A 23,919-nucleotide genomic window follows, 5' to 3' on the forward strand; every position below is an offset into this window, starting at 1 on the left:
TTCGCTCCGCAGTTCAAAACTTAAGTCCCTCGTTCCTCCCGAAAATGCCGACCAGCGAGCATCTCAGCTAGGAAGAATAATTAAACAACCTCTTTTCTTACCTGGCGAAAATTCAATACTCGAAGACCATAGCTAACAGTATCTACATGATGCGAAGTCAGTAATAAACGGAACAATACATCTCAAATAAATGTTCAACAAAGAAGAATAACATCCCAAATATCAATGTCAACTGATGAACTATGGAATATCTCTGGGTCGTCGCACCATGTACAATTTAGCATTTACATACATTACATAAAGATGTATAGTTACTTTTACTTAGATCATAAAATACAAAACTAAGATACAACAATAATTATAAACATGTAAATATGTCCAAATGTTTACAACATATTTGTCCTGAATTAGGCTGGGCAGGTAGACAAAGTTACCTTAATTTACATTCCCCTTTGTCTGCCATCTAGGGGCGGGTGGCGAACTAACTTTACTCCCCATAGATTGTGTAGGAGGGGTGGCGCACTTGGGGCTTGAGCTATCATACCAGCCGAGGCCAAACTGGTGGACATGACACATGGTTAGTTCAGCATATTTCTAGGTCGTTGGTTCAGCATATTCTTTTAAATCTATTGCCGAAATTAAATAAATTGAATTAGTTATAATAGCTACATTTTTCAGCATTATGCTGTATTATATGTTTCCATCAAACTCTCTTGTCAAATAAATTTGAAGCATGTAGTTGAAATTGAAAATAAAATTTTTGACAATGTAATTGGCCCTATTTGTAAAATTCAATCTAAAAGTAATTTTTTGCATAGTTCGTAATTCTTATTATTCATTGCACTCACCTCGTAGTAATTATGGACTTTACATTAAAAATAAACTATGCTTTTGTGTAAATGTTTTGTTATTATTTTTTAAAACAACAAAACACATTATTTAATTTGTAATATTTAAATAAAATGAGAAAATTTTAAAATTATTATTAATGTTTTTATTTTATTCTAAACATCAATAATTATTACATTCATTTTGTAAGTTCCTACTAACTATGCAACAATAAAAAATTTAGTTTTTTAGAATATGAATATTATCGAAATCATATATAATTATATTTTTTAAAATAAATTTTCTATATTTTTATTATCATTATTGTCAATAAATTAAAATAGTGTCAGCAGTTGATTCTACTTAGTTTTTGAATTGTTACACCTAATTAATACGATAAAGATTCGAAAATAATATATATATTTTTTAGATTTACACACAATTTTAGTTGTGCAGAAATATTCTTTCATGTAAACATACTGCCGATGATGCTGCGACCTACCGGTTGTTATCGAAAGCAGTCAATTCAAGTCTCGTCATCATACTATGCAAAAGTGGGCTGCGCTGCAGCAGATGAATTTCGTGTGCGTGTGCAAGTAGAAGTAAATTCCCCCAAAAATAAACTGCTCGCAGCATCAAGATCTAATGGGGGATTTCAAGTTTAGTGTCAATTCTAGTGTTGGATCCGTTTCTTCTGTGGAATTCACTGCAAGTTCGACAAGTAACACGTCTTTATTTTTCACTTCGCCTACAGCTGTGCCGGATACCATTTCATCACATCAGCACACTGCGATGCAAGATGAACTTCTCCTAGAAAAAGCTACCGCGAAATCACAACAGCAACTTTCGCCAAATTCTGATGCGAATGGGGAGCAAAACTCAAAAACCAAAGATGAGGAAACGTCTGTGGGTAATATCGGTAATGGGGTTCAGGCCGATAAGCAAACAGATCAGGCCCAACTTGGTGTCTCAGTAACCGCGTCACTTCAATTGGGAACTGGGTTTAGTGTTACGGAGCCTAGTCTTAATGTCATAAATACAAGTAACACATCTACGGCAAGTTTGTGGTCATCTGGCCCCATCGAAGATGGTCTTTTGCACAGTTTAAATGTACCTGCTGTTAACGGGACGTTAGCTTTTCAAAACTTTCCCCCAACTAACACAAACCCTCTATACAACACTAGTTTAGGTCCTCAAATTGCTGGCTTGCCCCAGTCACCAGGGCAGCCACCACAACGACGTGCTATCACTGCTTCTCACAATTTCACTCACAATATTTCTCGTCATGTTCAGCAGAATCACCCACAAAATTTGTTTATGGCAAATAAGGGGTACACTTCATGGTCTAGTCCCCAGCAAAGTACATGGTCCCCAGGACCTCAAAACCAAGCAAACATGCAGGGCATGTCTCCTTGGAATAGGGGGAGGTCAGTTCCAAACCTGAACCCACTTCAAACAATGGGAACAATAGGAAATTTAGGCAATCGGAAACCCAGCCCGACTTTTAATCATCAGCACTCAGGAATGGTTATTTCGCCCATAAAGTTTCGTCGGAGTACGTCGTATCCGGGTAAAGGTCTTTTTCCTCAGCCACCAACGTTCGAGATCACCAACATGGATGAGAACCGTGAAGTGTTACTTCCATATCCGGTGAGTTTCCTTTAAATTTGAATACAAAATAGACTTTAGTTAGTTTGTAGAACTTATGCCCAAATAATTAAAAAAATTTTAGTGTTTACTTTGCAGTTGAGATGCTTTTCTATACAAAAATTAAGAATAAAATTACAAAAATTGTGATCTTGGATGGTGCCAATTTTTTCTGTTATGCATAAACCATTTTTTAAGTAGTCTACTTGCAGCAATTTTTCCCTTGTTTTCTCCCTGTTATTTAGTTCATTATTTAAAGTAAGTTGAAATGCTGCATATAGTCAGGTGGGGAGTTGTCTACTTTGCGATTCCATAAGAATATTAATTACGTAACCAAGATGGCATCCATACCGTCATTACCACTCTTACATTCTTATGGGACAAGAGCTATACTATAAACACACTTTTTCGTGTAATTCATTGTTGAATATTATACGTTTTCGATACCTATCATAAAGTATACTATAATCTTCATCCTCTGCTGTGGTCTGTTTTGCTATATCTATAGGTATCTCATTTTCAAAGACATTCATGTCTTAAGACATTACAACTTATGGCTGTATTGTGAAATATAACAATGTGCCCTATTTATTAGCATATTCATGATACTGAAAAATAAAAGTTGTGAGTAGAGTGGTAAAATATGAGGAATATAATACTAGTATCTCTAAAATGGACTAAACCAGGTTAAACTGTAGTCTACTTTTCGAAATTATTTTCTCTACAAGTCATACTTTCAACTTTTCAAATACAGATATCGCAAAATAGACTAGACCGGATGGTAATGTATTCTACTTTACGATACTGCGAAAATATTATGGCGAAATGTCTGAATTTTGACCAAATGAAATAGCGTTCTTGCTAAACAATGTAGACCTGGTAGATCTTTATAACCTGAACGTATAATTTACCTAAATGAAATACGCAGAAATTACTGTGTCTACATTCTCTCTCGTCAAAACTCATAAATTTCCTCGCTCATACGGTATGGTCATAATTGCTTCAGCATTCCTAGTTGATGACTTGATCAATATCCCTATCATATTGTGATGTAAATGTATGTATGTATGTGTGTGGATATATATATATATATATATATACATACATACATATATATATATATATATATATACACATACATACATACATATATATATATATATATATATATATATATATATATATATATATATATATATATATATATATATATATATATATATAAATAACTTGCCTCTCACTTAAAACATGAAATGAACGAAATGCACATAAAACTATAAATCACAAACATTGAAACACCATAAAAACCCACTACCTTTTTTGGCTTTATGGGAATAATCTTTTACTATCAATATTTCTGTTGTGGATAAAAAATTTACGCTGAAAACAATTGCCATTCCTCCATATAATTAATTCTATGTTGCGAAACACAAACTGTCGTTTTCATGTTCACTACTAAAGTCACACAACCACGCATTCGCTTTCAGTTTTTCATGTGGAGTTAAGAGACAAGTTTGAAAATTTTTTTGTTACCTTAGAAATGTATTACTTACCAGACATCTTAATCAACCTATAATACAATCATAAAAAAGGTCAATTTACATTGATTGATAGCCTAGACCTGCAATAACTGATGGTTAAACATATTAAAAATACTATATTTTAAAATTTTCCAACAATTTACATATATATGGCAACATTGACACCTCTTTACTAACATATTGTACAGAATGTTGACAAATTGTGAAGTCCACATTTTATTATTGTAAACAGTTCTAAAAGCTGAATACATTAGAACCTCTTTAACCTGGACCAGTTTTGGGAAAAAAAAATTGGTTGTCTGTAAAGTCGGTTTACGGACGATAGTTTAACGTGACAACGCCATAACAAAACATTGATGAATGATTGCATACTTTTATGAATAAAATTGAATCATTTTTATTGAATTATCACTATTTTGTATGGATACAAAGAAGGAGTGAAATGAAATCTACAATTTAATTGCTAAATTTACTTTTATTTGCACTCATTAATTTAAATATGTTTATTACTTTAATGAACAGATTATTTTAACTATAACTTTTATACATGTTTGCTATTTAACTTCTTCCAATCTGTGTTATTCTGTTAAGGATAGGATGATGATAGGATGGGAGTGTTTCAAGTTTAATGTGTCTCGAAAAAGTCAAATTGATGGTTGTTCCAACCGCGTGGAAGAGAGATAGATGCGGCGCAACGGGACAATGTGCGTAATGTGACAATGACTCATCCTTTTTCGTGCATGCAGCCGGCGTTTATCGATTTATTAGACGTCACGTCAAAAAATTATGTTGTTAGTAAATATAGACTTGGTTAACAGACAATAAATTGCTATTCTTAGGAGGTAATTACTGGAATTCACTTGACAGCGGGTAAATTCATTGCACACAACCCACCTGCTGTTGCTACACGGCAAACTGGTGAAATGATGGTTTGATCTGAAAGTCAAGCCGAAACATTACCAAACGAGCTCCTAATGCTAAAGTGGATGCGAGATCACGCTGCTCATAAGCGAGTCAGCAAAAGCTCACTATCTTTTTCACTACCGACTAGTTTGTACCTATATTGTGTACAGTGTAAATACATATTAATGTGGTTTTAGGTGAAGAAGTGCCGATGGTAATTTTTAAAATCCATTAAAAATATTTTTGGTATTTACATATAGGCCTATGTTCTTTTTTAAAGTTTTCTCATTCTCTGGATAACCTCAAATTTCATGAACTCAAATCATGTGTTAACGAGGTTCTACTGTATTGTTTTTCACAAATGTTAAAAAATAACTTATAGTTTTTCATGCCCTTTTTTATGCAGTTTTACGTAAACATAAACTAAATATTTTTGTATTCATCAAAATATTTTGTACAAACAGTAATGCTAAGTTCACTAATGATAGTCGTAGTTCTGTATTCAGCGAGACATATAATTGGTAGGTAAACAAGCCAACAATAAGAGTTTAAAGTACTATTAGTTCCTTTAAACATAAACTGCACCTGCTCATGAGGGTAACATTTTCCTGGAAAGATTTTTTTCTGTTTCCCTCCTGAAAGTCTCATTTTTTATTTTAAATCTCATAGATGGAGGCATCAACTTTTTTTTGATTTCATTATATATAGTGGAGATTTTCTTTATAGCTTTGCAATATTTTGTAACCGTATACTGTATGAAATATCGAACACACAAATACTGCACAAATAGTTCAGAGCACTATTAAATTATACACTGTAAATACAAAAATTTGTAAATATGTGCTATAAATGTAGGTATTGCATAATAGCATAAATTTATTATTTACTACTTGTTGAATAATTTTAGAGATATGAATGCTAAATAAATGTGTGTGTCTGCAGATATTATTTTATTAATTTGGATAGAAAATATTCTACATGTTATTTCATTTCATGTATTGTTATGATGTTAAATCATTTCATAGAAATTTTTGGGATAGTTTTTAACAAATTAACAGACAGACAAAAATTTCTAAAAAAAATGATCTTTTGGTTTTCTGCATCACTTCTTATCAACTAAAATTTTTTTTTTGTTGAAAATATAGTCATTTTATAGACATAAATCCTTTAGTGTTAGGCCTATACTAATGTATAAGTACTTACTATTAAAAGTACTGGTTTCTCAAAAATAGTCATTTAGATATTTTTTTAAATTTACGAATAGCGGTTTTTTTTTTGGGGGGGTGGGGGGGGGGGGGATATATATATGCAGGCCCTAACTGTTAGAAAAATTGGTTTAGTTTATTTTGAATAAAAACGTAAACGCAACACTCAACAAATTTCACCTAGAGATATATATGTTACGGAGTTGTGTGTATCATGGAAGAAACAAAGCGTTAAGTAAATCCTTAAAACGCTGGTATAACATGTGTAATCATCATCTTAACCATCCGGTAATATATAAATACAGTTGAAAACAAATGTAACTCACCTTAACCGTAATGTTCATACTGCAATATAAATATACAGAAGGATCCCATTTTCATTGAACCTTCTTACTGTCGTATTTTCGTAAACAAAATTAAACATATAAAAAAACACTTGCATCAATTACTACAAAGATTATTAAATATTTATCTAAACCTTTATACAATTGCACACTTTTATCTCAAAATTAAAAAAAAATCATGTGGCCCTGACACATGAAAATAATGTCATTAAAGCCGGGGTGGGGTGGGGGGGGTAATCTCCGTTTCCCCCACATATCACCCTTGAACTAAAACAACTACTTAGATTGACAACAAAAAATAATCTACTTGAGGTTGCATCTGACCTTTTGAAGTAGGTACAATTTTAATTAAAAAAATATATATATTTTACAGATTTTAGTGCAACTGTTATGTGTGTGATTTTGATTTGTTAACATCTTAGCTCACTGTATACAACATTTGGTAGGAGTAATTTCATGAAATGTAACCGAAGTCAAAAATATGGCGGACCTACTTGTAGCAACCTAAACCCATATTTAGTCACTTTCGTAAACATTAGGGTACATACCAAATGTATTGGTGTGCCAAATAAAACTTTGTCAGTAAAATTACTCTGAAATATATTTGATGAACTAAAATAGTCATAATAAAAAATCATCACAAGTTTTATTATACCTACTTAAGAAAGCTGGCATTACAATTATTATAATACATATTCTCCTTCTAAATTTCGAAGAGGCGTACTAGCACGGCAGTAGAGCGTGCGCTTGGTAACTTCAAGGGGCGTGGTTCAAATTTCGTCATTATAAATATTTTTTGTTTACTTTTTTTGTAATATAATAATGTTGAATCAGCTCAATAAGGTTAAGGTTTGTTCGTAGGAAGTATTATTTACAGACTGTTTCAGTCGTTAAAACAAAAAGAAATATACAAACTAATACTTACTGTTATAATTTGTTTTAAAATGTTTCAGGTTAATATTTTATTAATGCCGTAGAAGTATAATTTATAATGTGTGCGGAAACTTGATAGTATTAACTGTTTAGTGAATGTTAACAGGATGAGCAGTATTTTAATAAAATTTGTTGTCGAAAATCATTTCCAAAGCTGGGGTTTATTTTTTTTCCAAGTCTTTTTCGCTTTTATCGGAGCTGTTTCATTATATGGTTTAAAATTTCATTCTGACAATCTAATGATTCATATCGACGTAGCTGCTTTGACGGCAAATTTTAGTGGTGGGTGCGGAAACTACATGTGATTTGTGTCAAGAAATGTTGTTTAAAACACAATTTTTGTATATTTATCATGTTCGGCATTATTTTAAAGTATTTGCGAGTTTCATATTGTAAGTTTATAAAACTTGAAAACATATTAATTTGCTCATTATCGAGGTTCTGGTTAGATGTTTATACGTCACTTCAGAGTACTGAAAGACTCTTCTCATTTTTTTTTAATTTTAGTACCCTAAAAATCGAAATAAACCTTAGTTTTGACCATGACTTTTCAAGAAGGCTTCAGAAATTAGTTAAAATAGATTTGTTAGCAGCTATTATTTAAAAAAAATTCTGACTCAAAAATTTGAGGTACCTATTCCCTACCATCCAAAACTAATCGTATTCCTCCCCCTTTTCTTACCTTCTTCTATTTTATTGTAATTGTGTATTTGTTTTTATATATTATTTTGTTATTTTTGGGGTTTTGTTTTGTCTGTAGTAGTCCTTGCAAGTACTTGGTATTGGCTGCATGTGCATGTTGGCCAACTGCGGGTGGTCTGCTTCCCCTCAGTTGGCGCCACCTGCTCTTGGTGCCCATGGGAGGGCCGTGCCCGTGTACTTGCAGTGACTACATTTGTATTCTGTACGTTTGTGTCATGCCCACCGTAAACGTCCCTCGACTGTTGGTGGGCATGGGACAAATAAATAAATAAAATATGAAGCTTTATTCATTTCAAAGTAGGAGATTTCATCACTTAGCTTTATTTTAATCACTACTACCATTTATGGTACACATTTCAAAGAAATTACATTCTAACTACAGCCCTAAACTAACTGTCTGTTATGTTGTTAAACAACTTCCTGGTGCATAGGCCTATCTTTGAATTTTATCTACTCTTAAATTAATTTTGTTAGAACAGTGTATTCATTAGTAGTTAAACTTCTAGCAAAAAATTTTATCTTAAAACGCAGATCTACGTAATTTTATTACACATAGTGATTTTATTTTATTCTTCTGAATGAAGCTAGAACATCCAGTTATTAAGTTTAGATATAGATAATAATTTACTATTTATAAACTAGTTGACTTAACTACAGGTTCAACAGCTCAGATGCTGTATAGGTGGGTAGACGAGTGTGTCTCACTTAGGCCCCTACATCGTACCATTAGTGCATCAGATGCCAGCATGTGCATCTTACCAAAGTATATTGTTAAATATAAATACTACTCTGCTTTAAAATATTTCTTTAATGGGTGCAAAGCAACCTTTATCTGTAGGCACTTGTATATTTCAAAAGTGTTTTAGTTATTGCTATAGTTTTTCTTGGCTAAGTTTTTTTGTATTTTATTTTTAGCTTTGCACAGACCTATTTCAGTGAAAGTAGGCCAGCCAGGTAGAAGTTATTCAGAAATGTAAAAAAAAAAAAAAATGTTTTGGGTCTTGAATTATTGAGAATTTGTGATGTAATGTTAACAACCTTACATATAACTGCTAGTCACAAACCTATGCAAGACTTGTTAAGATGTTGATGTGGATTATGCATTGGCTTGAAATTTATTTCTTAATTGTCTATTTCAGCCCTTAGTTGTTTGAAGATTATGAAGTTAATTGCACTACAATGTAGTAAGAAAATGTAAAGAATATAATATCATCAGGGTTTCGTCAGACAGATGAAATTTGGGAAATCAGGGAAAACTCAGGTAATTGTAAAGAAGGAAAACACAGGAAAATGTCAGAATGCTAGATACCAAGCTGGGCTAGTAATTTTTAATACCATTGTGTTCCTTCATTTCATAAAACGAGTCTATATTTTCATTACTAACTAATTTTTTTTCATCATTAAGTGTAACAGAAACAATGAATCAAATGTGTCTTGATTTATTAATGATGTTAAGCACTATCGTATGTCAATAGTCATTCACCTGGTGACAATCAGTAGTGTATTGTTTCTATGTTTGATCACATACCGTGGTTCTTGCAAAGTTGATTAATGAGTAAGAAAAAATAATGTTTGGTTGGACAGGGAAATCATGGGAAAACTGAGGGAAATGGTCTAGAGTAAGAGTGTGGCTGATGATGTGAAGGAAATCTGTTTTTGTCATGAAGCAGCCCGGGAAAATGTTTTGTAGTAGAAGTGAAAGTATTAGTTTCGTGCATCTACTGGGCTAGAGACTCTCACTTGGACCAGAGGCTCACATCTCTCGGTAACCTTGGAAGTCTGGTCTCAAAGTCGCAATGTCGGCGCAGGCCTGTGTCTGGAGCAGACTTAATTAAAAGAAAATGTGAATGGATAAATTTTTATTTTAAGAATAAACTAGAATCAATAAATTAAAAAAAAGATAATTAGAAGAGATTAATCAATTGGAAAATGTAGGTATTTAATTTTTTCAATTTATGTGGGTTATAAACTATTTACTTGCATGTTAAAATAATGACATTTGAATTTTATATTTAGTAGAATAAAGTTTATGTTATTGGATTAAAGTTTTGTGTAAATCCAGTTTTATATTGTGAATCAACTTTGCTTTTGGGGTTACATGGTGGATTTATTATTGGGATTTATTTTGCTGCATTGCAATTCTCCATAAAATATCGTTACGTGTTGTCCGCCACCCCAAGGTTGGTCCCTTTCCCGGACTGGTCCCTAGGCCTCATGGGAAAAGGGGGGGGGGGGGGGCTTGACGGGCTGTAGGTCCTCTAGGCATCCCTCGCCAGCGGGCGATTTCCGGAGCAGGGGTACAATAAGACATACACGCCAACACCAGATTTGAGGAACAGATGGAAAATAATAAAATTATATTGCTAAAAATATTGTAGAAATCTTTTCAAGTGTAGGAGCCACCTCACATTCCACATGTTATAATCATATGCCAATTTTTTAATTTTATAAAGTCATATTTGAATTTCAATTAGCACACATTTTAGCACGATAATCCCTTAGGTATACTTATTTTTATCAATACCCTCTTTTTTTTTTTACAGACAAGGTATTTTAATGTAGTTTCATCTGTGATAAGCAAACATATATTTGTGTTAATGTTATAGTTCTACCTTAGATTAATTATATATTTTACCATGAATTAACATTTGTTCGTGTAATAATTGGGAAATTACTTGGTTTATTAAGATGTTGTTTATTTATGTTTATTTATATTATATTTATATTATCAGTGTGTTAAGCTGTAGCTGATATGGTTTAATGTAAGAAATGTGGTGTCTTAACTTTGCCCAGTTAAAATAAAAGATAATATATTCCAAAAAGCAACATCCTTGATATAACCATCTTTTCAGCGTTGTGTTTCACCTGTTGAATTAACTCTGCTTCCGTAGTTCCTCTTGGGTTTCTTCTGTTGTGCCGAAACCTTTTGTGCCATCACACAAGTTGGTGATGTGATGATCTTGCAATCATGCATTGCAAGTAGACAACCTTCAATGTACCAGTAAAATTACTTGAAGCGATGTTTGCGGGTATTGACATTACCCCTCAGCTATACTGTACCTAATGTGGTGTTTGCGATTATATTATATAGTTATAAAGCTACATTATTCCAGGTGGAAATTAGCTACTTTTTTATTTAAAAAAGAATAATAAAATACTTAAACATAATAATAAACAAAAATACCCTAGATCTTGGAGACATACATATCAAGAAGAAATAAAGTTACACCAAAGAAATTTGGACGTGAGAGTATAAATTGAGTGGCCACGTCTGCATTATTACATGGTAAGTATGTGAAGCCATTTATCTCTTCAGCTAATTGTCGCGCCATATTGGTTGGACGCCAAAAACTTTGGCTGAAATGCAGTGATTGCATTGTGGAAACAGTTTTAAATGACAGTTTTTAACGATGGCGATTTTTTAATTAATGCATACTAATATCATCAGAAGTAATCAAGCACCATTTCCGCAATGTTTTGGGCGGGACAGTATAGCAATGGTGAGTTTAGAAAGTGACTTAAACTACGTCACAGCATGTTGTGACCGACAATTCCTAACTCCATGGTATTAAACTAATTTTTGTTTTCCTTATTTATCTACTAATCTTTCAATGGAGGTAAGAAAATAGGCATAGTCCATGTTTCATTTTAGATATTAAAAAAAAATGATTGTTCTGTATGATATAGCAATATTTGTAACTAAAACCAGAGCTCTGCAAGCTTATGCTGAGTGAAAAGTTACAGAAGTAACATAGTTATGTAAAAAAAAAAGCAAACAACATTTTTATTGTAACTTGAAACATTGGAAGTATGCTACTCCATATTGCAATCACTATTGTGGCCAATGTTACTATACATTACCGTTGTGAATGGAATCTCATATCCACTCACTAAGTAACTTGTGTTTTCATAACCTGGATTTTCTCAATATCCGCAACCCAACTGGCCTTCCATCTCACGTCCTGAAAATAAAAGTTTGGATTTCATATTATTTTAATGCATAGCCCACACCCTCCAAACCTAAGCAATGGACAAGTTTGCAAGCTAAAGCACTCTGGAACAACATCCTCCCAAGACCAGCGGCTGGGCCAATGGCGCACATTCCTGGCTTTCCCATCATCCCAGCCGACTTATTTTTATGATTTTTAAGCAACTACAATGTCCAGTTTAATTTTTATTTACTATCTCTGTCAACAAATCTAAGGGTCAAACATACAAACATGTTTGTATTGATCTGAGAAAAGTATTCATTTTTCACGGACAACTGTAGGTTGGTATTCTGGATCAGGGAGTGTGGAGAATCTGTATATTTTGAACCCGTTCAGAAATATATACAAAAAATGTAGTTTACTCTTATATATTCAAATAAAACAGTGTTTGTAAAATTTAAGCACATCATTATTTATCTAATCTTATGCAACCTTACTTTTTTCTGTAATTTTTAGTGCATTTGTTTGGAAATCAGCAATTACTTAAAATTAAGTTGTTTTTTTTTTATCAGGACTCTTCAAAAGAGTTGTTTCTCTGTTAAAAATATTTATCTACCAGAATGAAGCTGGGGCATGTTGTTAGTTTATTATAGTGTAACATTGTGACTGAAAAATAAGGATAACTTCAAAGAAATTTGGGTCTGAAGGGGGGTGGGGGGAGCTTTCAGCCCACAATATTCCAACACAAACAAAACAACCAAACAGAGTGCCTTACAAAGTAGATATTAAGAAAGAGTGAAATGGTTATAGACCTAATTGAAACTATCAAAATCAATGCAGGATTACAGAAAATATGTGAAAGCTATCAATATATTGTGGGGGGGGGGGGGGGGGGGGGGGAAGGAAAGGAAAAACAAACCAACTATAAAGCTGAAGTTGAAAAATAAAATTACTTTTTAAATATTAATTGAAAATATCTGAATTTTCAATATTACAATGGTATAGAATGATTGACATTCATATTTAAATGCTCTTATAATGGCACAGATACACATGTTTGTAGATTACAAGCATTTTAGAAATAAAATTTAGGGGTGAATAAAGATTTACATTGTTGTCACTGTACTATCAGCTAATTGTGATAAAGTGAAAATATAATGTGTGTACACACAGTTTAAAACCTGAATGATTTCAAGTTATATTAATTATAAAACAATATTAATCTAAAATTTCCTCAAGTTTGATAACTATTCTAAGACATTGAGGTTATATGATTTTTTTATTGTAATCACTTGTTAATTCTGTTTGATTAATCCCAAAAATATTGTGTAATAGATAGGGGCAGACATTTTTTGCAAAACAATCTGAATGCTCTTTAGATTATAATATGGTATTCCTGTGCCAGAGGTTTCTTCCTTGTAATTGGTGGCCTTCTGCAAGAGAAGCCATTGCCTTATTTGGCCAGGCCATCCTGAAAGTATTCCGCTCTGAATGATTGTGATTGGTGTGCTGACAGGTAGAAATTTACTTGAAAGAAACTTGACCAATCATGAAGCACAGATGATGATACAGTTTTTTAACTCTCAGATAGTCTCAAAATCTTTTTACGAAAAATACATGCTCTTAGTAACTGGTTATTGGAGATTGTTAACATTCAGAACACTCTGAATATATATTCTGCTAGTTATGTTGCATGCAGCGGTGGCTAGCCTATAAATAGTGATGGCATTTTACAAAAATTAAAGCATATAGCGATCTAATATGCATCTTGCATGGCCTTGTTAGTACCAACAATCTCCTTCCTACTTCATTTCTTGTTTTATGACATTTTCTTATCTAGTAACTGAGTATTTATCTGTAAAATCAGTTTTTTTATTACATGGGAATTGAAAAGTACATTTTAGGATTTAAATATTCACAAAGAGTGATATCTGGTTTAGTTAAAATTTATTTAGCAGTTGAGTACCTAGTTTTTTCATGTTTGTGTGTATTGCCAGATGTACTACCATTGTTCTAGTGAAATATTGTGTTAAGATACTGCGTGTGACATTAGGCAAGTAACATATAGGCCACATTATACAAAGTATGTAGGAAGTAATAATAAATTACCTTTCTCCAGTGCTTTCTCTAGTATTGCTGTACTTAGTTTTTATGTTCATACCTTTATATGGCATCTGCAATTTAACGTTTTCTTTTGAAACACCTTACCAACCAGTTATGTGAATAAATAGAGCTATACTGTAAAACATGTTTAATAGGCCGAGTTGAAATTCCAGCAGACTTTCTTCACCCTCTTGACCCCTCTCCTTTCTTCCTTCCATCACTATTCCACCCCTAATGATGCTCTTCACTCACCAGGCCTGCTAACTGAACTGCAGACTATGTTATAACATTTAATAATGTATAGCCATCATTTTGAAATGCTAGATTAAAATTATCCTTGATACAGACTGCTTGATGAATAATGTACATTATAAGTATAGAATTTCCTTAAAAGCCTCCATTTGTGTGTTTGTTCTGAGTGTTTGATGGTCAATTTCATTTTTTTTTGTTTACTTATGGGGAAAATTTATTTACCATAAAGTTGTGTGAGTTGGTACCTTTTTTTGTTGCGATCAAATCTTTAATTTAGGGACCAGTGTTTGTAGAATGTTTGAATTAATTTTTTATCCTTTTGATTACTAAAAATAATTTTTTTAGGGTGTTTTTGCTTAACCCTTCGTTAATAAATTTAAATTTATTTTACAAAAATACTGAAAAAGTGTAGGACTATCTTAATAGCTACTAACATTTCCTTTCGGTGAAAACATTGCTATAGTGCGACTCATTCCATCCTCAGATTGCATTGTGTATTTCAATTGGCATTCACTCTCTCTCTCTCCAATGCACGAGTTCTGCCACTAGCGCTGTCCTTGTTTCAGTGCTCTGTTGCCAGATATACACCATAGAGCACAAAAGTTTTAGACACAACTTTTTAATTTAATGAAAATTATTGTCTGTGTTTGAGCTTAGCACATATGTACTTAAATGGAATGCCTTGTTATTTATAGTCATGTAACTGCTGCAAATATTTATATGAAAAAATAATTGGTGTTTGTATTGAATTTTTTTCCCTATAAAATGACAACAACCAAATATTGGGTTAGACATTATAGGAAACTCAAGCCTGTTAACATGGGCGAGGAATGAGAGACATTATCACAGCAATTCTAGCAGCTTGAGCTGAAAGCATACGTGCAAAATTTGAATTTGTGTATATGTACGCTTCTACCCATTGCCATCTCTGTTCACTGTCAGCTGGAATTTAGGAAGCCTACATTTCACCAAATATCATACTAACAACATTGTTTACTATGCTACAGCATATGCTGACAGGATTGCTGTCTTCACTTGTTTCGTAGATTTTTGATGACTTTCATGTATTGGCCTACTATAATATTTGCTACAACTGCAATATTACTGTCAATAGATATTATTTCATGGACTTTAGACTTAAAATTAAAAATTAACTTATAATTAAATGTTACATTTTATGTAATTTTTAATGTTAAAAAGTTTGGTATTATTAATCTGGCAACAGTGGGTGCCGTTTACTCTGTACTTAAAACATAAATACTGCAAATAACACTTTATGTAGGTAATAGTGATGACACAACTTATCATAGAAGTAATCAAGTTCATAAATAAATTGGTGAATAGTTTGATATAAAATGGTCTTGATTTTGTTGAGCTCTACTTGAAATTTCAGGCAACTGCTTAAGAGGAAAAAAATGAGAGAATAAAAAAGTAATTGATCAGAAAGGCAATTTTAAACAATTCAATATTTGATAAAAGGCTTTATGTATAATTTTGCAGTTAACATGCAGAACACTTTCAGATGATGGGACTCAAAGATTAGGAATCAACTGCATTTGTAAGGGTAGGCATGGAGCCATCGATCCCGCACCTGAGAGGTGGTGGACAGCTGCGACAGACAGGGGTGTAGACTGGTTTTTGTCTCAGGGGAAGACGGCAAACGTAAGGGCATTTCAGCCCCCTCCCCCCTTCCTCCAACCGCGGGCCATTATCTGCCAAAAAAAAATACTTAGTAGTAGTTTGTTTTTAAAGATATTTTCCATAACTTTGTAGACTTTTATTTACATACCTTGGACAAACACCACGTGTTATTAGAATCAGTTAAAAGTGGGTTCGTTCCACGGAATGTTGTGAACGGAGCAGGGGCAGTTAAGAAACAATTTGGGAGGTTTCGGTGAAGGCGGTATGTTATTGGGCGATGCAAGGTGAGCAGGCAAGGTGATCCTAGTTGACGCGAGTACGCTGGCTGTCCCTCCCCCTGCGCGCGGCACGGGGGCGGTGTCGCGATGCCGTAAGTGGCGGTAATGGCGGCAGTGGCGGCGCTAATGAACGGCTCGGCGGGCGGCGAGCCAGCGCCAGCCGCCCACCTGCGCGCGGACCGTCAAGAGGCAGTGTGGAGGGAGCGACCGGAGCTGACAGGGGAATACCGCCATCGCCCGGACCTGCCAACAGTCACAACAATGACGCCACTATCAAAATTATTATACTTTTTTCAGGGTGTCCACATTGTGGCCCCGCGCCATCTATTTTACCATACCGATGGAACTGTAAAGTAAAACGTTTGTCATTAAGTTAAAGAACCGTTTTCATTATGTCACGTTTACGTGATTTTTTTTTTAAATTACGTTAAATTTGTCTTCATTGTTATTCATTTTTGTTCAATTTAGATATAACTAAATTAGCAACACCATCGTCTTAGTTAAAAGTTCCCGATGTTGATTTAAAGAGTTTAGTGTAAAAATCTTCGCGGCAGCTCCGGGGGCTGTTTTGACCCCCCAAGGGTCCCGCCTCCCCCCGGCGAAGCCACTCCCGAACTGTCTAGGGCTTGGCAAGGCCTGCGCCGCCGCTGTCTCTGTCTCTTGCTGAGACCAACCCCGCTCTCCACGCCTCAGTCCTGGGACAAGTCATGGACATCCTGCAGCGGTAGCAATGTGAGACGACAATGTCCTTCTGCAGTCCAGTCTGCCATCACCCGGGTCGTGAAAGCATAAGCCTACTCACTATAAAACGGCGTATGCAGAGTTTCTGTTTTAAATAAAGTGGAGAGAGGACCAAGCCAGCTGTGGAGATGGTGAGGCAGGATTGTATTATTTCGTTCAGAAAATCGCAAAAATCTGTAAAAATTCATAAAAACAAATATAGTGAGCGAAATTTGAAATTTTGTTAAGGGGAAAAAAAAAGTCTCGGAACATTTACTACAGATTTGTTTGGACATATTGTTTCTCAGTACGGTTTCGGTTTCATATTTTTCTTATATTTGAAAACTGGATCACTTGTTTAAATAATCTTGTCAGAAAATAATTAAAAATTTTTTGTCAACTATTGTGGGCTTTCTTAAACTGGCGAGTTAGGTTTCAAGACAATTTCCTGTTGTTTTTTTTCCGCCTCATGGTCATTCTCGTCTTCTTGAACCCTTGAGTCGCAACGCTGACACCAACCATAAAAACATGATCACATGTTGACGTTAGCTGTTGGAAATTCTGGTACATGTTAGTATTCTAGAACATGAGTGCCTTTGTTTAGCACCGTATCTGCTGATTTAGTTTATCAGCGACATCATTTGTTAAAAAGATAACGTGCTATATCGTTAATTCCTACATACATCAGCTGTGAATCTCTTGTAAGTAGCGGACATCTCTCTCACTGTGTTACTGCCATTTTATAATTCCTTTTATTCCCTAGCCTTCCGAAAATACCCGTTCAAGTTAAATATATTGAAGAACTCTAATTAAAATGAATGTACGTAGTATGTTAACAGTGTTTTCTCTACAATAAGCCGTTTAATACCCGAAAAGTCAGCCCCCATATGTTACGTATAAAACATACAGGTCCATCTTGCATATGGAACATGCAGATCTTCTGGTGTATTTAATAAGGCCGTGGTCAATAAACGTATTTCAAAACGAGTTCACAAAAAAAAAATGTATTCTCGTTATTTCCTTTAGAAATAGTCATGATCTTTTTCTGAGACTGTTCAGTGACCTCAGAATTATCTTCCGTTTACCTTGGAGTTTATACTGTTACACTGCTACCTCCAGACGCGAGCGTGACTTGGAGCTCAACTTGCCACAGAATGTTGAAAGTGCTGAGCCTGGTGAAAACTACTGCGCTCGTCATATTTTAGATGCCAGGCGACTACACAAAAGCTTCCGATTGCACATGCTGGACCAAATTTTTTGCACAATATAAATTAAAGTAAAATAATTATAATTATAAAATTGGTGTGTAGATGTGAAACATGACTGTAAACACTGGCATAAATCTCTGGGAGGGTAAGAAATAAAAAAGCTTGTAAAATCATTACTGTGAAACGGGATTGATATATGTATCCCAGCAACCCCCACACCCCCCCTGGAAATAAAAATTTTCGCCCCTGACTGTTTGTAAGAAAATAGTTGAATCCTTCGAGATGAGGGAGGACAGAATAAGTAACGAGAATGTAGCCCGCTTGCCATAACCTCTTTTTACTGGGGTTTACGTGGCAGTGACGGAAACTAAATGTGGTAGGCGTCGCCCCCCCCCCCCCCACAGATTAGGAGAGGATGCAGATGGAGCATAAGCCGTCAGGCGTGAAGCCGTTTTTCTCCTCATTTTTTTCTTATTTTCACATACCAAGATGGCGTATGTTTGTATTTGTATCAACTGTTCTAACATGCTTTTATTAACGACTGTAGTTAAGTTGTTCAGAAGAAAATTATATCAAAATATTAATTGTTAATATGTCTATATATGTAAAAATTACAACACGAATCTTCAAAATACAAATTTAATGATTAGAGTTGACATTTTTCTTAAATGTAACCTCCAATACAGGTGTAGCGGATGCATTTGTAAACAAACGGCCGCCATATTGGTACGTGTAGTACACACCCTTTGGCTTCACCCCCCTGGCTTGTAATCGGACCTTATGCTCCATCTATATAATTGCCTGATCTCTCGCCGCCCCAGTTGTCTGGAGCGCTATCAGATCCTGGGGTCCACCAGCCATCATGGTCGTAGCCAGAGCTTTGTGAAGTATAATAATCTTATTTTTTTACGAGTAAGTATTCTTTATAATTGAATTTAAAAAGAAAGTTTTCACTAACGTTTGCATATATTTTTTTTTTAAGTAATAATAGAAGATTTTTTATTGAAAGAAATATACATATGGCAGTGGCGTTGCTAAAGTGTAATCCCATTAGAATAGGCTCTCAGTAACTTAAACGTAGAGAGCATTTTTGCATCATATAGTTTCACAGTTCTACTGGCGGATAATTACCCATTCGTCGCCAAAAATGTAATATTGAACGATCAGCAAAGCTTTAGGTGTCCTTAAATCATACTCTAAAAGATAGCTGTAGCAGTTGTCATTAAATTGTATTTGGCAAAATAAGCTGCAATTGGATCCAGTTCTTTGCAAGGCTTTTAAATTACGGCAGTAAGTAACTAAAATTTGGCGTACCGTATATGCTGATAGACACAATTGCTCGTAATAATGTGTGTGTATTATTTAATCATGAAAATAACTGGCGAGAATATTTCTCGCCTACCTTTTTAAGTCTTTAATATTGTTGTTCAGCAAATACTGTTTCAATTAGCGCTGCCATTTTACTTTTATTTAAATACAAACAAATCGCTGTTGACATTTCATCGCAGATGCAGCGTACGCTTAGCTGCAGATGTGTTATCGGTCGGCGCTCCCGTCCGCGACTGGTCGGAAGTCTGGTTGGTCCCAGTGTGGACGGTAATTTGACTGCAGGAAACACTTATAATTGGGGTGCATTCCGAGTTGAGTGCGCGCGACACTTCACAAGTTACAATATGGATGACGGCCTGCAAGATCTTGGACGTGTGCCATTGCTAGTTTTCATTGTACGCCTTGGAGAAAATCCGGAGAACGGACAAAGAAAGATGAGTATACTGGCCGAAATCAGCTGATGTCAAATTTTAAATAGAAAGCCAGCACAGAATTCCGTGGGATGAATTAGATATTAGAACAATGCCACAGCTCAGTGGGCTGACCTCTGCTCTCCATCTGCCCCTCCCCGAGCTCACTCCGGGGAAATGCCGGCTTGAACATGCCTCTGTTGGCGCTGGGTGGACGTGTAGGACTGCCTGCCAGGTAGACTGCCGCGTGGTCGCCGTCTGTGAGGCCATGGGCGACGCAACCGGGGGGGACGGGCGGGACACGTCCCCCCCCCCCCCCAATAATAAAAGTATTCAATTTCGTCCCCTCCAATAATATATTTAGTTTCGTAGTTATGTTAAAACTATGATTTCTGTGATATAACCCATATGTTGCGCATGGTGCATTTAGTTCAATCGTGGTAATGTGAGCACTGTGTTTTTACAAATTTGTTCTCTGAAAATATTATTAATAAAAAATAAATTATATATTGCAACCAACTATAATTAGAATATTTAGGAAAGAAAAATGCCTAACAACCACCTTTTTGTACCTTCAAACCCCAAATTTTCCCAGGGGGAGGACCCGCGGACCCCCCCCCCCTTTTTTTCCAGGGTATGGATATTCTTCAACAACCTAATCAATTGCAGTCCCCCCCCCCCCCCCAAATATATACTTGCGACGCCCAAGGTGAGGCTACCAGCCAGCCACCGAAGCAGAAAGTTCAGCCAAAGTAATTTTTTTTTTCAAGTTCTATGCAAAAAAAATTCAAAATGACAATACTAAAAAAAACTTTATTTTTGCAATAACGATAAACGTTTATTAAAAGTAGTTCGTATCTGTGGATCATTCTTGTTTTTAATATCTGTATAATGTTAAATTTGACAGTGAATTCCAGCATATTTTAATAAGACCTGCATGTTTGCATTGCTGGTTTGCTGACCTATAACGAATCTCTGATTTAAAACGACGTGTTCAAACATGCCACTAGTTGGCCGAATTCCGGCCAACCCGTGTTTGCGTTAAGGGTTTCACGACAAGGGGTGTGGGCGGTGTAGCCAGCCGCTCGTGACGTAACGCCGCGGTTCTCGTGTCCTCGCTCCAGGAAGTCTCCCTCCTAGTTTTCGGCGCCCACTGTCGCCAGACTGATGCTGACCGGTTTGTTCAGCTACCACTGCCGCGTAGACCTAGCACTACACTGTTGAAGAAAATAACGTAAACGGCAGTTATATCGTGGATGCCTGATGGGTAGGCTAGCGATAAGACACCCCGAACCTAGAGTATGGAGTAGTGCATACGTGTAACGCCATCCATGTAGGCTGCCTCTTTGTGCAATGATGCTACACGGAGGATGGTTGACAAGATGTAGCACGATGCGTGGTCCGCAGCCGCCACGTGAAGCGATTAGTGAAGTGAACAGGAAGAGTGCTTGCAAGGTGAACACGTTTTTGGGCACTGGTGTCACGGCACAGTTATAAGGTGTTCAACGCTATAACTCCTCGATGCTAATATTTCTTACGTTATGAAATATACCATGCCAATAACTAAAAATAATCCCTTTCGGCACAGCGTACAGGTGTATGTAGATTTCGAAGTACCTTTTTCTTCAGGAAATGTTCTGGAAACTTCTATAAACATCTGGACCATTTTAAGAAATTAATTATACATGACATCTCATATGTACAATATTCCAAAACTATCTACAAAACATTTTATCATATTCCATGCAGCGAAAATATTTCAAATGTTTTTAACTCAATGCATCCAGCATTGAATAGCTTACAAAGAATTTTATATTTTTCTTACTAAAATAGATATGAATTTTTTTTGACCTTCAGACGCTATTTTTCATGAAGTGTACGGTGTCGTATAAAATTTTTCTTTGGTCCAAGGTTTGTGATAAAATAAGATAGCGTAAAACAAATTCGATAAATTTAATAGAATTTTTTATCTATTTATTTTATTTTTACCCCTGTTTTTACGGTAATAGTTCGTTTAATTAAAAATTGTTCAGGACAAAGGGTTTAGATAATGCTTAGAATTGATGGAATGCATTATAACTGGTTTGATATTATAACTACTAAACATTTTATGATTGTTTTTGTCTTTCTATACATGTTACGGAATATTTATTTATTCTTTTTATCCCAACCCCTGGTATTTTTCAACGCTTTGCATACATGGGTTTTCTTATCAAAAATTGTTTGACTAAAGTTTTAGATAAGTTTTAGAAGATTTATATTTATACCTAATATGAGCATTATTTTTTTTTTTAAACTTTAAACTCTGTTTATTTCATCCTTAGCAGCAATAATTGGTTGTATTAAAAATTGTTTCTGAAAAATGTATTAGATAATATTTGTAAGGTTTACGAACAATTCGAACGGATTCGATGGTGTACCTACTGAGGGAGTTATGAATTCTTTTGTCCTCCACCCCTTGAAGTTATGGTTCGTTGTATAAAAATGTATTTAGACAATGGTTTTTGGCATTACTCCTACGAGTTATAATACGTTCAAACGGTTTTTTTTTCATTTTTTTAAAATTTTTTTTTCATATTATGGAAGTTATAGCGTTTTTTTTTCTGTTTTTCAAAAACCTTCCCCATTTATATCTCTTTGGTGGAATATTGCCCATTAACGAAATCGACCGAGATTCTTCATTACTGGATTTTATATATCAATTTAAAAGTGATTTGTGCAAAATTACGGCAGTTATAGTGTACATAAAAATGTGATATAATATATCTATATGAAATGTTATCAAGTGAGGCAGCAATTAAAAATTTTCTCTTATTGAACCTACTATTTGCCGTGTGAGGGATTTCCCCCCCCCCCCCCCCCCCCAACCACCGAATTTACTGGTCTGGCACGGAAGCTCCAGAAACATATTTCTCATTTATACCTAATAGTCCGTCATACGTCCTAATTTTGAGAAGTTGAGAATATTTTCTTTGGTTTGTGGGATGTGAAAAGTCGTCCACATCACTTCCAGTAGATACGTCACTGCGCACAGCATCGTATCCCGGCAAGTGCCTTTACGGGGCCTTGTCTACTGCGAAATTTTTGTCTTCTACCAGCGTGTAAGTTACCTTACACTTGCACAGTCGCCTGTGCGGCGTTATTCAAATGCCGCGCGCGGTTCCTAGCGAAGGCTTGTTCTCCCTGAGCTGCGTCGGCGACTCGGCTGTGTTCGCGCGGGAGCTGATGGTCCAGATGACCGCCGGTCCGGAAACAATGGCGCCGACCTGGGGCGACTGCCGTTCATCTCGGCCCGAGTGTTTGCTGTGGGTTCTTTTGTCACCGAGTAAGACAAGTAGGATCGGAATGGTGCAGCGAGGCGGAGCAGCGGTGACGTGTTGGACCCGCGTGCCAGGAGACCCGGGCTCGAACCCTGATCCGTGTTCTCCACGGCCGCCTGAACATCTCCAGGCCAGGACTTGTTGCGTCCTAGCGTCCTCGAGCCGTGTTGTTGTTCTTCCTGCAAAACTAAAAACTAAAAATTATTTTCAAATGAAAAAAAAAAATGTTAATATTTGGCTACATAATTTAACTGATGAAGAGATGGCTTTAGTATTTAAGTAAGTTTTATATATTGTTATAACTTTGTACGTGTACTTTACTTAAATACTAATTTTTATTTATTTATATTTTCATTTATTCATGTAACAATGTTATAATTTATACGTTTTTTTTGTTTATACATTATATTAAATTTTAATAAATTGCTCTTTTTAACTTTCATCTTTATAAAACTAGTGTAAAGTTTATTAGGTTATATTTTATATATTTATTTCTCAGTTATTATACATTTACAATCGTCAAAATACCGCATGTAATTTGAAGTGACTAGATGCACTCACATACAAGCTTGCTTTCGTGAGTGCTAAATTTCCTGGTTAATTAAGTGAATATTTTTAACAAAGTG

General features: G+C 35.1%; 1 protein-coding gene across 1 annotated transcript in view; it reads left to right on the forward strand.

Moving 5' to 3' along the window:
- The first annotated feature begins 2,352 nt into the window (after positions 1-2,352).
- Positions 2,353-23,919, forward strand: part of LOC134541813 (cytoplasmic polyadenylation element-binding protein 2) — a 178,627-nt gene continuing 157,060 nt past the window's right edge. The window contains exon 1 of the mRNA XM_063385506.1: positions 2,353-2,478. Coding sequence (XP_063241576.1) covers positions 2,353-2,478 — 126 coding nt within the window. The remainder of the gene's footprint in view (positions 2,479-23,919) is intronic.

The sequence above is a fragment of the Bacillus rossius genome, assembly GCF_032445375.1.
Source record: "Bacillus rossius redtenbacheri isolate Brsri chromosome 4 unlocalized genomic scaffold, Brsri_v3 Brsri_v3_scf4_2, whole genome shotgun sequence".
Taxonomy (NCBI): domain Eukaryota; kingdom Metazoa; phylum Arthropoda; class Insecta; order Phasmatodea; family Bacillidae; genus Bacillus; species Bacillus rossius.